The sequence below is a fragment of the Mauremys mutica genome, chromosome 2, assembly GCF_020497125.1.
Source record: "Mauremys mutica isolate MM-2020 ecotype Southern chromosome 2, ASM2049712v1, whole genome shotgun sequence".
Taxonomy (NCBI): domain Eukaryota; kingdom Metazoa; phylum Chordata; order Testudines; family Geoemydidae; genus Mauremys; species Mauremys mutica.
The window spans coordinates 277,417,258-277,431,211 of record NC_059073.1 but is presented as its reverse complement, the minus strand read 5'-3'; the positions used below and the strand labels follow the sequence as shown (position 1 = coordinate 277,431,211).

At 39.5% G+C, this 13,954-nt stretch overlaps 1 protein-coding gene across 6 annotated transcripts in view; it reads left to right on the top strand.

Moving 5' to 3' along the window:
• Positions 1 to 13,954, top strand: part of RBM33 (RNA binding motif protein 33) — a 162,346-nt gene that overhangs the window by 28,998 nt on the left and 119,394 nt on the right. For all 6 annotated transcript variants that reach the window (XM_045004268.1, XM_045004267.1, XM_045004270.1 and 3 more), the window contains exons 5-6: positions 4,260 to 4,572; positions 5,781 to 5,903. In XM_045004268.1, the coding sequence (XP_044860203.1) occupies positions 4,260 to 4,572; positions 5,781 to 5,903 (436 nt within the window). The remainder of the gene's footprint in view (positions 1 to 4,259; positions 4,573 to 5,780; positions 5,904 to 13,954) is intronic.

The window sequence follows — 13,954 nt, the reverse complement described above, 5'->3', positions numbered from 1 at the left end:
TGAAGTGGACAGTTAATACCTTTGCATTCCTAGGACAAATAGGAGTCCATGATTTTTAGTCTAGAAAAAGTTATGAATTCAAGCTCCCAGGCTCATTTTTTGATGGTGATGTGTGGGTTTCCTGTAACCCACTAGCCCTCCTTTGTCCCATGACTGCAAAGGTGTTAACTGTCCGCTTCACCTTGAATGGTCTCTTGCAACATGTGTTAACTCCATATGTTTAACAATCTGTTCAACCTTGTATTTAGCTATTGACACTCTTGAGTACCTTTCTTGGACTGGAAGAAGAGCTCTGCAAACTCAGGCTGTGTCTACACTGCTACTTTCAGCCTAAAACTTTAGTCATTCAGAGGTGTGAAAACCCCCCTGAGCGACAAGTTTGAGCACTGAAGAGCGCCAGTGTAGACAGCACTTTATCACTGGGAGCCCTGCTCCTGGCGATAAAGCTACCACCCTTCATTCGGGGTGGTTATTTTTTATCGCAGGGAGAGCTGACGATAAAGTGTGACTACACTGCCCACGTCACAGCATTGCCACTGCCGCGCTGTAACGTAGGCAGTGTAGACATACCCTCAGAAGCTTGTCTCTTTCACCAACAGAAGTTGGTCTAATAAAAGATATTCTCACCCACCTTGTCTCTCTAATATCCTGGGAGCAGCACAGCTACAACTACACTGCAAACAATAGGTATTCTCAGGGTATGGCTACACTTGCAGGTGTGCAGCGCTGGGAGTTACAGCTGTCTTCGTACAGCTGTGTAGGGAAAGCGCTGGTGTGTGGCCACACTCACAGCTACCAGCACTGCAGTGTGGCCACATTTGCAGCATTTACAGCGCTGTTGGGAGTGATGCATTATGGGCAGCTATCCCAGCGTTCAAGTGGCAGCAACGTGCTTTTCAAAAGAGGGGGGTGGGGTGGAGTGTGACAGGGAGCGGGGGAGAGAGAGAGTGGATTTTTGGAGCCGACACTGTGTATCAGCTCCCTGCCTTGCAAAATCTGAATTTCCCCAACCCCTTACTCTTAACTGCAAACAGCCTGCAGACCAGATAAGCAGCTGCTCCAACGGACTCCCTTTCTCTGCCCCGCCCCTGCTGTTTCTCTCTTCAAGCAAACACTCATCCCCCTGCCTGCCTCATTCACAGCAAGGTAGTGGGTTATCTCAATTGATTGTTCACAGTCAGTTACAGATTGATCACAGCAAACAGGAGCTGTGTTTGTCTTTTAGATAAGCAGCTCCCGGAGCCCCGAGTTCACAACGAAACAAAGAGAGGCATCATAACAAAACAAAGAGAGTAATTTAGTTAAAAGCATTCTGGGATATCTCCTAATACCCTGGAGGCCAATAACAGCGCTGGTGTATGGCCACACTTTACGAGCAGCGCTGCAGCACCAGCGCTGCAATCGTTATACCCCAAGCAGACCCAGGTGTACAGCCAGCGCTGCAGCCAGGGAGTTGCAGCACTGGATGTGCCCTGCAGGTGTGGACAGTTACTAATTGCAGCGCTGGAAAGCCTCCACCAGCACTGCAACTCTCAAGTGTAGCCATACCCTTACTTACTTTTAATGGAGTATTAGGCATCAGGAATGCAAGATATTCAGGTCATCATTGCACTAGTAATGCTATATAGTAAAACCTGTTCATCAAAATCAATCCTTGCAAAAATTTCCATGTTCCAGAATAAGATTGTATATGCATTATTTGCTTTGAAATGCTTTCCCTTGTATCTGGATATATCCATGACATTTTTTGTGTAAACCAAACATGCTTCTACTGTATTTATGGCTGAGAAAGCAATTGTAATCTTATAATTGCAGTGGTTTGTAAAACTATCCCTAAAATTATCGCTTGACCTGAAATTGCTTATTATTTTTCAGCCCATCATTTTAATCATATAGTTTGAGCTATAAGACATTTCAGCTATGCAATCTTAACTTTCAGTTAACGGGTTTTTGTTTTTAAATCATTGATATCAGCACAAGTCCTGTTTGTCCAGCCCCCCATCACCATCGTAAGCCATGCCTCCTGCAGAACCCCAGGAATGCCCCCTTAACATTCTCTGAGTCTGTGGAGGGTGGCTCCAAATGCATGAAATTTGAATCGAGGACTGTGTTGTTGCATCCCTTCTTGCACCATGCAGTACTGAAACTTGTACAAAGACTTGTACAAGGCTTTAGAGATGAACAGTCACTCCCTGCCACATGAATGTTCTGTGGTGGTGGTGTCCCTAACCCACTATAAGCTGTTTGAGGGTACAGGCTAAAGGGGTCATATGGTCCAATACAATATATCTGACAGCTTGGAAACCTCACTCTAGGAGACAAAGTGGTGTCTGTCCTAAGATTTTTTTCCCACCCGCAGTCCACATTAGGCAGGGGAGGGAGGAAAAGGAGGTAGCTTTCTCTACTGCAGTTATGGGAGTAGGGTCAAACTCCATCCTCAGACTAGCAATCTGGGAACATGATGCTGTTCTCTCAGTAGAATTGAACTAAAGAACCATCAAAAGAGAAACAGGATTTTCCATTAAGTAGGAGACAACCAGTTGTGTCTCTTTTATTTTTCTCCCCTGCTGCCTTTCCCTTCTTGTGCTGTGCAGCAGGGAATAGCTATGTGACTGCACAGGTGGTGAAAGGAAAGAGGAGAGCACCCAGCATAGGCAGTAGTGCTGCCCAAAGAGTGGGAAACTGAGGCCTGGTCTACACTAGGAAATTAGGGTCGGAGGGCGTGGGGTGAGAAAAATTAGATCCAACCCCTGGTGTTGGCAGTGTTACATCGATGGGAGAATTTTACTGCCTCTCATGGAGGTGGAATACCTGCGCCAATAGGAGAACCCTTCTCGTCTGTGTATGTAGTGCAGGGGTAGGCAACCTATGACATGCGTGCTGAAGGTGGCGCACGAGCTGATTTTCAGTGGCACTCACACTGCCCAGGCCCTGGCCACTGGTCCGGGGGGCTCTGCATTCTAATTTAATTTTCAATGAAGCATCTTAAACGTTTTAAAAACCTTATTTACTTTACATACAACAATAGTTTAGTTATATATTATAGACTTATAGAAAGAGATCTAAAAACATGAAAATGTATTACTGGCACGCAAAACCTTAAATTAGAGTGAATAAATGAAGAGTCCGCACGCCACTTCTGAAAGGTTGCCAACCTCTGATGTAGTGTCTTCACTGAAGCGTGCCACTGCAGCATTTTAACTGTGCATAAGCCCTTTTATATGAACTATTACTTTTCCATCTCTGGCAGCTGTATTACTGTTACCCATGGGGTGAACGCTTTGCTGCTTTTCCCTCCAACTTCCACTCAAAGCCCTTCCAGTCTGGGGCCGACTTGGTGTACAAACAGCATACAAATCTGTTTAGATCTTGTGGTCCCAAATTTTGCAAAAGTAGGTCCCTTTTAAGTTAACTTGTGGAATTGTAACATGGTAAAGGAAAAAGTTTTTAAAAGTAAAACACCCCTCCAAAAGCATTTTTCAGTCAAAATGTTCAGCAAATCAGTAATCCAGTTTGAAACATCATATTTGTGAATCAACTTGTTTTCCTACTTTCTCACCACATCTCGAGTTGGAGATTGACTGTTTTTAGGTGGCTGTGATATCAACTGTTGCAAATTAAACATCAAAACTTAAATTCTAGCCTTAGTTCATAAGAAAGATCTGAATTTTCAAACAATTTCTTAAATACTGTTTTTAGGTTCACACAAATTCTTTGCTAACATAAAAGAATTTTTTTTAAACCTCCACAGGTCACCTTTAAAAGACAGTTCTTGACTGTATAAATTGTATTTTTTTCCCGCCAAATGGAAACTTAAATCTACCACAATAAAAACAACAATCTAATTCAAATTGCTTGTTTCTTGTCTATATTAATATAGTAATAATGATTTAGTAGCTTACTTGGAGGTATTAGAAGGCAGATGCAGTTGAAGTCATTTTGTGTATTTTTGTTAGTCTGGGAATTAAAATTGAATCCAGTCTGCTTGGTTACCATTCAGGACTTTTGCCAGCCTAACCTGTTAGACCATCTGGTTGGTTTGATTCCCCTGGTCAAATAATCTGCAGCTGGTGATAAGCTGTGGTACAGTATGCATTATGAGCTTATGGCATGCAGTCAAGTTGATGTGTGAGCTACATTTTTGTTCACTAACTTAGAGTATATGTATTTGTCTGCTCCATTGTACTAAATCCTTACAAATTTAGTTAATTGCTATATTTTCAACTTTGGTCTGAATCTTTTTTCTCCTTCCATTGCAGTTCTCAAGGTGTCACAGTTAGTCTTAATGCTACATCTGGCATGGTTACGTCATATGATTACTCTGAGAACGCTAATGATCATTCGATAGAACATGAGTCGGAATATGACCAAGGGGAGGATGAAATGGCTTATGACAAATCGGGTGAACCTGAAGTATACTCTCAAGAGTATACAGGGGAAGGACAGTATGAAGGCAATGATGCTGAGCTGACGGAAGACCAAATAGAATATGGGGAAGAACAGGGAGAGGAAGAAATTTACAATGATGAAGTGCTAGACCTTGAAATCAATGAACCTCTAGATGAATTTCCAGTGAGTTTCTTTCTATTGTATCTCCAAAGATCACATTGCTTCACGTGCATCGGTTTTTAGACTGATTTGAAATCTGTTTACTTCCCTAGGGAGGGGGGGAAATTAGACCTATTATCACTGTCTGCCAGTTTCTTTATCTAGGCTGTGACAAAGTTTGTGTTGACAGCTTGTTTGGCGGTAGGTAATGCTCCTTTGTCATGCTGGAAGGCAGTTGAGAACCATGACCTTGAGGGTTGTATCCTTAAGGAAGAAAACAGCTTTGTGTGGTGGAGATACACTGCCAATTGTTAGAAGTACTTAATGCAAAAGCTTTTATCCAGGCTTTAGACAAGATCTGATAAAGTCCTTCCAAGGTGAAAAGATTATTGACCTGCTAAAGACATCTTTAAGGTGCTAATATTCCAAAGTGATTGATGTCCTGCTCATTCATCCTTTTTGTAACTGAGAACTGTCTAAATCTGAATAAAGAGATTGGAGGTTAGTTCAGAAAATGTCACATGCATAATTTGATATTTTTAAGCAGCATACAGAAGAGCATGTACTGATTTTAATTGCAAGTAAATATATTCCATAATCACAGTTTATACTTCATACATTTAGTAAGAAAAAATCTGCTTAAAATATCAGCTGATATACTCTGAAAAGTTTTTTGCTCTTTTTTTATTCATGTTTGTACAGCATCTAGCATAATAGGTGCTTGATCCTTGTTTGGGACTTCTAGACAACACTTACATACAAATGAATAATAGCTGTGTACAATTAGTAGAATAACTTTTTAAAGAATAATGGAATATTCTATTTTCCCCTTTTTAAAATAAAGAAGGCTATTGTCAGTATAGTGCCATGGGGCAGATGGCACTTCAGACAAGCAAATATTCCAGATTTACCTCCAAAGAATTTAAAATCTAAGGGCCTGATCCTCATCCCACTGAAATTAATGGGATATTTGTTGTGGCATCAGCTGGATCACACCATATTAGTTATGTGTGTTGCTGTATAATGTTATTAATATAATATTGTCAGTAGCATTAAAGCCACTACAACTGTTCTAAAAACCCTGCTAGATTAACTACCACGTGTAGTAGAAAATCATAGTAATAGCCTGGATTTTGATGAAACCTGTTTTCAGTTCCTGTAATCTATACATGTATAGTTCTGAATTTTTACACGTGGCCCTTCCTTGTAACTTCCTTTTATAATTGTTTTAGGATGAAGATTATATACAGTCATATAATGAACAACAAGGGATGGAAGAACAGGAAGAATATGTAGCTGAAGAGGAATTGGAGGAGGTCGCTGATTCCCAAACACCTACAAATGAATCAGAAGAGGTATATCGTGCACCTTACAGAAATCTTGAAACAATTGCTTATTGCAGAATTTATAATAATTTAGAATTGTTCAAATTGCTGGCTAAGAATTAATGCCAATTGGCTGCAAGCTGGCTAAATGCCAACAATTCTTGATATCCTCCCTTTGTTTTTAGGATGTATGGTATGTTGCAGAAATGTTTTACTGTCCTTTGTTAGTTTTGCTAGCATCTGTGTTCACTTTTTTCTAATGACAGTATTGGATTTAAAAAATTTTTTTCTGAAAACCTGAAGGCAACAGATAGGTGTGAAGGGCATATTTCCTTTAATGTTTACACAACTGGAGTTTTTAGGTGGAAGAATGATGATAATTCTGCATGGTATCTGTGATTTTATACATACAGTAGAACCTCAGAGTTATGAACTGAGTAGTCAACCCCACACCTCATTTGGATCCGGAAGTTTGCAGTCAGGCAGCAGAGACCAAAAAAAAGCCAGTACTGTTAGATGTAAACTACTAAAAAAAGAGGGGAAAGGTTAAAAAAAAAAAATGACTAGGTAAGGAAACTTTCTGTGCTTGTTTTATTTAAAATAAGATGGTTTAAAGCAGCATTTTTCTTATGCATAGTAAAGTTTCAAAGCAATATTAAGTCAATGTTCAGTTGTAACCTTTCAGAGTTACAAATAACCTCCATTCCCAAGGTGTTTGTAATGCTGAGGTTCTACTGTATATCCCTAGTAACTGTAACCGTAATGTGATACCTCCATGCCCAAATGAATATATTGGGGTAAAGATGGTAAAATTTTCAAAAAAAGTCCTATATTCAAAGGAAATGTAAGCATTTAAAAGCCTAAGAGTCACTGAAAGTCAAAAAGACAAAGACCCATCCTGTGCCTTATGTGGGAGCATCTTGTGCATGGGTCTGAAAATTCTACAAGCTTCTCCTTGCAGTTTTCTCTTAATTCTTTCATCAGGAGAGAAGGTGAGGTCCCTTGTTCCCTTCTTACAGAATTAGACAGAGGCTTGATGCCAAAAACCCACAGGTATTTGCTCACTGGCTACAGTAGGAAGGGGTTTTACTGATTCTTCAGCATTAACTTGCAACAGATTCCTGGTGGGGGTAGTAAGGAGATTTGTTGTCTACTGCCTCCCCAGGAATCTGCTGCAGTATTACTTGTATCCCAAAGTTTAATTTATAGGATCTATTGGAATACTCGTTGAAGTGGAATGTCTGAATGTTGGGTCTCGTGTATGCTAAAATGCTTGGTTGACCCAGCTATGTTGCTCCGGAGTGTGGAAAATCCACACCCCTGAGGGATGTAGTTAAACCAGCCTGATCTGGTGTAGACTGCGCTAATTCGGAAGAATTCTTTGTTCGACCTAGCTACTGCCTCATGGGAAGGTGGAATACCTACACTGTATTGAAGTGCCACAACGGCACAGCTGCAGTTGTGCCTCTGGAGCAATTTGTTAGATAAGCCCTTGGTTCCCTCTCCAGAGTACAAATCCATCAGCTAGTTCAACCCCAAGAGGTTCAAAAAGTGGCATTTTTGTTTGTATACTCACTCAATTTTAGAACTTTTCAGTCTCTAGTTGTATCAAATAAACTACGCTGGAATAATCTTCTTTTGTAGATTAATATTGAATAAACATTTTAAAGTCTTAGTAATGTTTTATAGATCCATTTAGTAATACTTCATTTTGTGCATTTGTTGGCCTATAAACACCCTCTTTCTGGTACTCTGCTGTACTTTGACTATCCAGAGCCAAGGTCTGTGTATTAACTGATGAAAGCACAGTCCATCATTTATTAGTTAAAACAGATCATTGTATGTAATTAAGACCCTGACAAGTATTGCAAATAAATGTTGTGGAGCAGAAAGCTAAAATGTACTGAGTAATTTGACCTTAGTGGGACTGCGAAAATGCCAGTCTCCAAACTCACATAATTTTCAGTCGTTCTACAGTTTGAATCGACACCTTTCAGCACGTTGAACTCTTGAATTCTGCAGCTTTCCTTCTTATTGTTAAATATTCTGGAGGTCAGAACAGAAACTGTCCTCTTCACCCTGATGAAGCAACCTTTCTCTTTGGGACCACCAGGGTGTAGTTGTGGGCAAATACTTTGACACTAACAGATTCCATCTTATGTGCAATATGAGCCTTCTTCAACATTGTGTTGCAAAGTTATAAATTCATAGAGGGAAAATGAGATTACTTCAGAAGTAATCTCAGTAGTAATTCTTTCAGAGATTCTTCTGGACAGCTAAAGAAGAATCAGAGGCTAAGCAAAATCAGATCAGTCATCATGAGTGTACAGTTTGAGACCTTAGAGGAGTTGGTTTGCTGTTAGGCATAATATATCCTAGACTCCTTTCCAGGAACAGCAGAAAGATTTAACCAGCTCGAACCCACTGGGAAAATGAGACAAATTGTTTAACTAGAAAAGACATAATTAGTGAGCTTGCATATATGCACCCTGTATATACTTTATTATCTACTTTTTCCATCAACTCAAATCCTTGGAGATTCTTTAGTCATTGATTTAAAGCAGATGTTGTCAGCCTATATACGCCCAAATTTTGACCTACCTTAAAGCTGACTGTACTTGCTCTGTAGCCTATATTTTGAAAGAGAAACTTCAGACTGCCTCAGATTTATAATTTGAGGACTGCCTGCCTGCAGTTTTTCAGTAAAAGCAATTTGCTAATGAGCTTTGTTCCTTTATTCAAAGGAGAATCAATAAATTCATGGTGTCTGGTGTTATATGGCTGTGATCTTAGCTGTTTATGTTCTTGCTATTGACAAAAATGTCAGCAGTATTTGATCTTCATTATCAGCTTGAAAATGCAGTGCAATCGAACGTGTTGGTAACTGAGATCCACCTCTTAGGTAAAGAAAACATTGTTTTGATTGTCCTGCCCACTACTAGCCTTCCTCTCCCTGGGAATGGAGATCCTCTCCATTCCTGAACAAAGCTGGAGTATTCATTTCTACTACATTTCCCCTGCCTTTCCTCTCCCACAATCATTGCCACACTTCCTGGTTGTAATCTGCTGGGTAGAACTTGCTTGTGCTCATCTGTGTGGCTCCTATAGCATCTGGAGGTTCTGCTGTTTAGCGGAATGACCGTATCCTAGTGACAAAGCAGACAGACAAAGCAGAAGTTAAATTTGGCTCTCGAGCATGGCATGGAGTATTAATATTAAGCCTTCCACATTTTTAGTGGTTTAATGTATATGATTGAATAATAGATGTATTGTGCTTTCACCTCTGTTAGTCTGATACTTGAACCCTCAGCTTCACTGAAGCAACTGAACGCTTCATGTTGATGGAGACATCTCCATCATGTTGATGGAGAATAAGTTTTGGTTTACAGTTATTTATTTTTCTCTGCATAATCTTTCCACACCCCCATTTGGGGATGCATATAATTCTGTCCATGGTGTAATTAGTTTGTGATTTGGGACAGAGATACTTTTGAATCCTGATGTGTAGCCCAGCTGTGGTGTTCTACAAAATGTCACTCTCATTGTGCTTGTGGCTAGTCCCTTCAAAACTAGAGGTTTCTTTGCTTTTTGAATTGGAGTTTTGTTATTTTTTGGAGACATTTAGGTTATCGCTATATTTTAATATGTTTTTATTATAGTGTGCCTAAGGGCACTTCTCACAGACTGTACAGCACCTAGCACTGTGGGGTCCTAAACACAGAACAAAAAGATGGTCCCTGCCCCAAGGTCAATATAAAATAGCCCTGCCAGTAAGATAGAATTAGTTTACATGAAGTTCCTTATCACAAAATCAATTTGAATGAAATCTAATGCTCTCCTGTAAGAATAAAATCAGAATATATATTAACTTTCATCTTGAAATACATATTACCCATAAACTCTATGTAAATACTGTATGAACATTCATTTTCTTTTAAACAAGAATTTCACTGCACATGCAATTATATACTTGGTGTAAAAGATAAAAGGGAGATGATAGCTGCTAAAAACAAACTGCAACTGTATGTTTCTGGAAGTAATCCCTAGAGAATCCCACTCCTGGGTTTCTAGCCACAGATATGAGATTCAACAACTGACTAGAATTCAAAAGTTAGAACTTTTGGAGGAGTCACTCATCATAAGACCCTAGTGTACACCCAGAATATCATGTCCCTTGTCAGTTACTTTTCAGACTTACAAAAGCTAATACAGTTCGTGCTCATAGGGAGTGTTGTGTTGTTTTGTTTTTCTGTGTGTGTGTGTCTCTAAAAGTTCTGCATTTACTGAGTTTTAATTACAGGGAAGTATATTTCCTTTTGCTAAAGTGGGATTTCTGTTTTGTCCTAGCATTCTTTCTGAATTTAAAATGGGAGGAGGAACTTAAATTGGGAATAAGATGTCATATTTTGGAAATGTATTTTAAACATGACTAGGGATATCCTGTTTATATTTGCTTGTGGGGTCATGTTTGCTTCTCTAAGCAAATGAGGAATCATTGAATATATGACATCAAATATACAACACAGGACTCTGGCTTTTACAAGTCGTCCATGAATAGTGAACCTCATTAATTTTCACTGGATAGATGCCACCGTGAGAGAGGCTGCTCTGTGGTGAAGGTTTTATAGATGCAATTCTTCTATATTATAAAGAACATTCAAATTTTTAATGGGTTAGCGAATCCCTCGCCCCAAACCTGGACTTTCCCTGGGCAAACGTTTTGCCCCTTGCTTACACGGAGTAAATATTGTTATAGTTTATTTGTATTGTAGTGCCAGGGTCCAGCCAAGAACCGTTTTGTTAGGCACTGTATAAATACAGAGTAATAAGTCCCTGCACCGAAGAGCTTACAATCTAAATAGACAAGATTGACTCCGGGTAGAGGAAAGGTTGTAACATACAGAGGGAACAAAGTGATTACTTGCAAATCTCATGCAATTTCCTTTTTTTTTTTTTTTTAAATTCTGTGGGGTTTTGTTAAGAATTAGCTAAATGAAGAGCAAGGAGGGAGAGGAGCAGTAGAAGGAAGCAGAGTAAGCCAGATAAGATGAGAGAAAAGGGAAGTGGGGAAGCATGGAGGACAGCTACAGAGAAGTGTGTGTGTGTGTTGTGAGAGAGTTTGAAGCCAATAGCTACCTGACACAGGAGAGAGAGAGTACAGTAGAACCTCGGTTACAAACTGACCAATCAACCACGCACTTCATTTGTCAGAGGGGTAGCCGTGTTAGTCTGGTTCTGTAAAAGCAGCAAAGAATCCTGTGGCACCTTATAGACTAACAGACGTTTTGTAGCATGAGCTTTCGTGGGTGAATACCCACTTCTTCGGATGCAAGTATTCACCCACGAAAGCTCATGCTACAAAACGTCTGTTAGTCTATAAGGTGCCACAGGATTCTTTGCTGCACTTCATTTGGAATCAGAAGTATGCAGTCAACCAGCAGCAGAGACACAGACGTACAAAAAAGCAAATGGAGTACAGTACTGTGTTAAATGTAAACTACTAAAAAAAAAAAAAAAGGAAAGCAGCATTTTTCTTCTGCATAGTAAAGTTTCAAAGCTGTATTAAGTCAGTGTTCAGTTGTAAACTTTTGAAAGAACCATAATATTTTGTTCAGAGTTATGAACAACCTCCATTTCCAAGGTGTTTGTAAGTCTGAAGTTCTACTTTATCTAGAGTGAGATGCTGGTATAATTTAGCTTGTAATTTTAAACTTCTCTTACAGTCTAATAAAAACCATTTCTGCTTAGAGTTCCATTGAGCCAAGCTACAAATGTTGCTTCAGAGAATGTTTGTTTCCTATTAAAGCCATCATATTCAGACCTCTGGTTCGGGAGCCAAATTAGCCATCAGCGTTACCCAAAAAAGCCACAGTACTGTGAATTCGTTGTTTCGTTTATTATGGTACTATATTTTTGTATTTAAACAGTATGACGGGAAATATTTAGTTTTTCTCTCTCTAATAACTTAGATTGGCTGATAATTAAATCAATGTTTTAATAACCCGTGCTGCAAGCAGCCAGAGGAGATGCATTAAAGATCCATTTGTGGCTCGCAAGCCTTAGTCTGTATATCACTGTCTTAAAGTATGCACAGTCCAATATCCAGATGTCATGACATCAAGCTGCCAAATAGGGTTGACAGTTACTTTGAGTGTAATCTCTTACATTTTACTGTATTTCTGTAGAAGTAATAATATTGACTACTTTTACCATATTATTCAGAATAACGTGACCTTCCTTCCCAGATTAGAACTCATTAGTCACCTTTTTATTCATTATTCCAGTCATGTTGATTAGTATTTATTATATGTCTAAATTCTGCTTCAAATTGATATGAGTTTATTTTCTTGGTACAAAAGGCACATAACTTTAAAAAACAATGATAATCTGTGACTCCTTTGGAAAAACACACAAAAACAAACCCCTCAGGTTGGGCATCATTAAGCCAGTTTCTCAAGGATGTCAGCACCCTGCCACTAGTGCTAAATGAGACTAATTAGCAGTGGAAATAAGAGTGGTGGTGTGATCAAAAAAAATTGAGTAAGAAACATGGGTTACTTGAGCACACAAAGGCTTTTATTCCTTTTCTGGAGGAGCTGAAAGATTTCTTCACTATGTGTGGATGAATCCATATCAGCTAAACTGGAAGAATTTCTCATATTGAATTTGACAATGAGATTGACAAAAGGTTTTTTGGTGTATACATGAATTTCCTTGAATATTAGACTCCTTGTATTCATCTATCGAAAACTGGAGGATATTTGTACTGGCAATGGTGAAATTGCAATTCTTCACCAACTATTTCCTGGAGAGCTCCCAGAGTTGTTTGTAGGTAGTTGCAAATTTGAAGTCAAGGCTGCAATAATCAAAGATGTCTGCCTGTTGCAGAGTGTGGATTGCTGATCTAAGCTGGGCTTTCTCTGCTCTGGAATACTTAGGCCAGAACCTAAGAGTGGTTTGGCAGGGGTCTCAAATCCAAATCCAAAACCCTCAGATTACTTTTCAAATGTGGAATTGATGAGTAGTTTTAGAGTAATCTGTTTCTGTAAAAAAAAAATAAAAAAAAAAATGATCCGATTACGTGTAAAATAATCGAACACAGTAATAAGTTAACAACCCTACAGCCAACATTATAAATGGAACCCCTGAAATGAATGAAAAGATGGGGGTTGCCATACCAACGCTAATGAGAACAATTAAGGTGGGCTAATGAGTACTTGCACTGGACACCTACCAGACTTGCTACCTACATAGTTTCGATATCTTGACCTGGTCTCTATATCTATCTCGCCATGTCCCTGACCTGTTTGGGGAAGGCATAAAACCCACCCCACCTCAGCCAGTCTAGTGGTGAGGAAAAAATTCCTTCCCAGTCCTAAAAGAAAAAAGGGGAGTAGGGAAAGTCTAAAGCAGATCATAAAATGTGGTCCTACTCTGACCCCATGGGTAGGAGGAGGGTACTGATTGGTGATTGATGGGAAAGAGTTTTGTCTGGAATGCATGGCATGTAAATATACTCTCCTTCTGCTGGTGCACATGATGGGCCAGAGGCCACTTCCTGGTCCCTCCTTGGCTCCACTCAGAGAAGTCTGTCTCCCCCCCCCCCTTCTCTTTCCTTGTAATCCAGATGTTGTAGGGGCCTTAGAGGAGCTCCATCCTGACCTTCCTGTTGCCTAGACAGTCGCCGCATTCAGTTGCGGTGAGGACAGTAGGCTTGATGTGTGTCACCTGTGGAGCTAACTGGCTCCTATGAGTTCCTGCCTTGCCTCCTTTCTAATAATTACTACTTTTAAGTGCCCTAATTTAGAAGACAAAATCATGTCTTGCTTTAGTATGTTCTTTCTGTGTTCACCAAACAGAAAAAACATGTGTAGGCTCTAAAAAGAACTAAAAACTGTGTGTGAGACCCCCAATAAATCAGGAATCGGACTGCTAGTATGTAAAAAGAAACCCCAAACCCAATCTTTCATGGCAAATAATGCTATATTATAATATTTTAAATTTCAAACTATAAATCAAATTTAAGCTGAATGTAACATTCTTAACTTTCTGTCCACCATCCCAGGACAGGAAAACTTTTT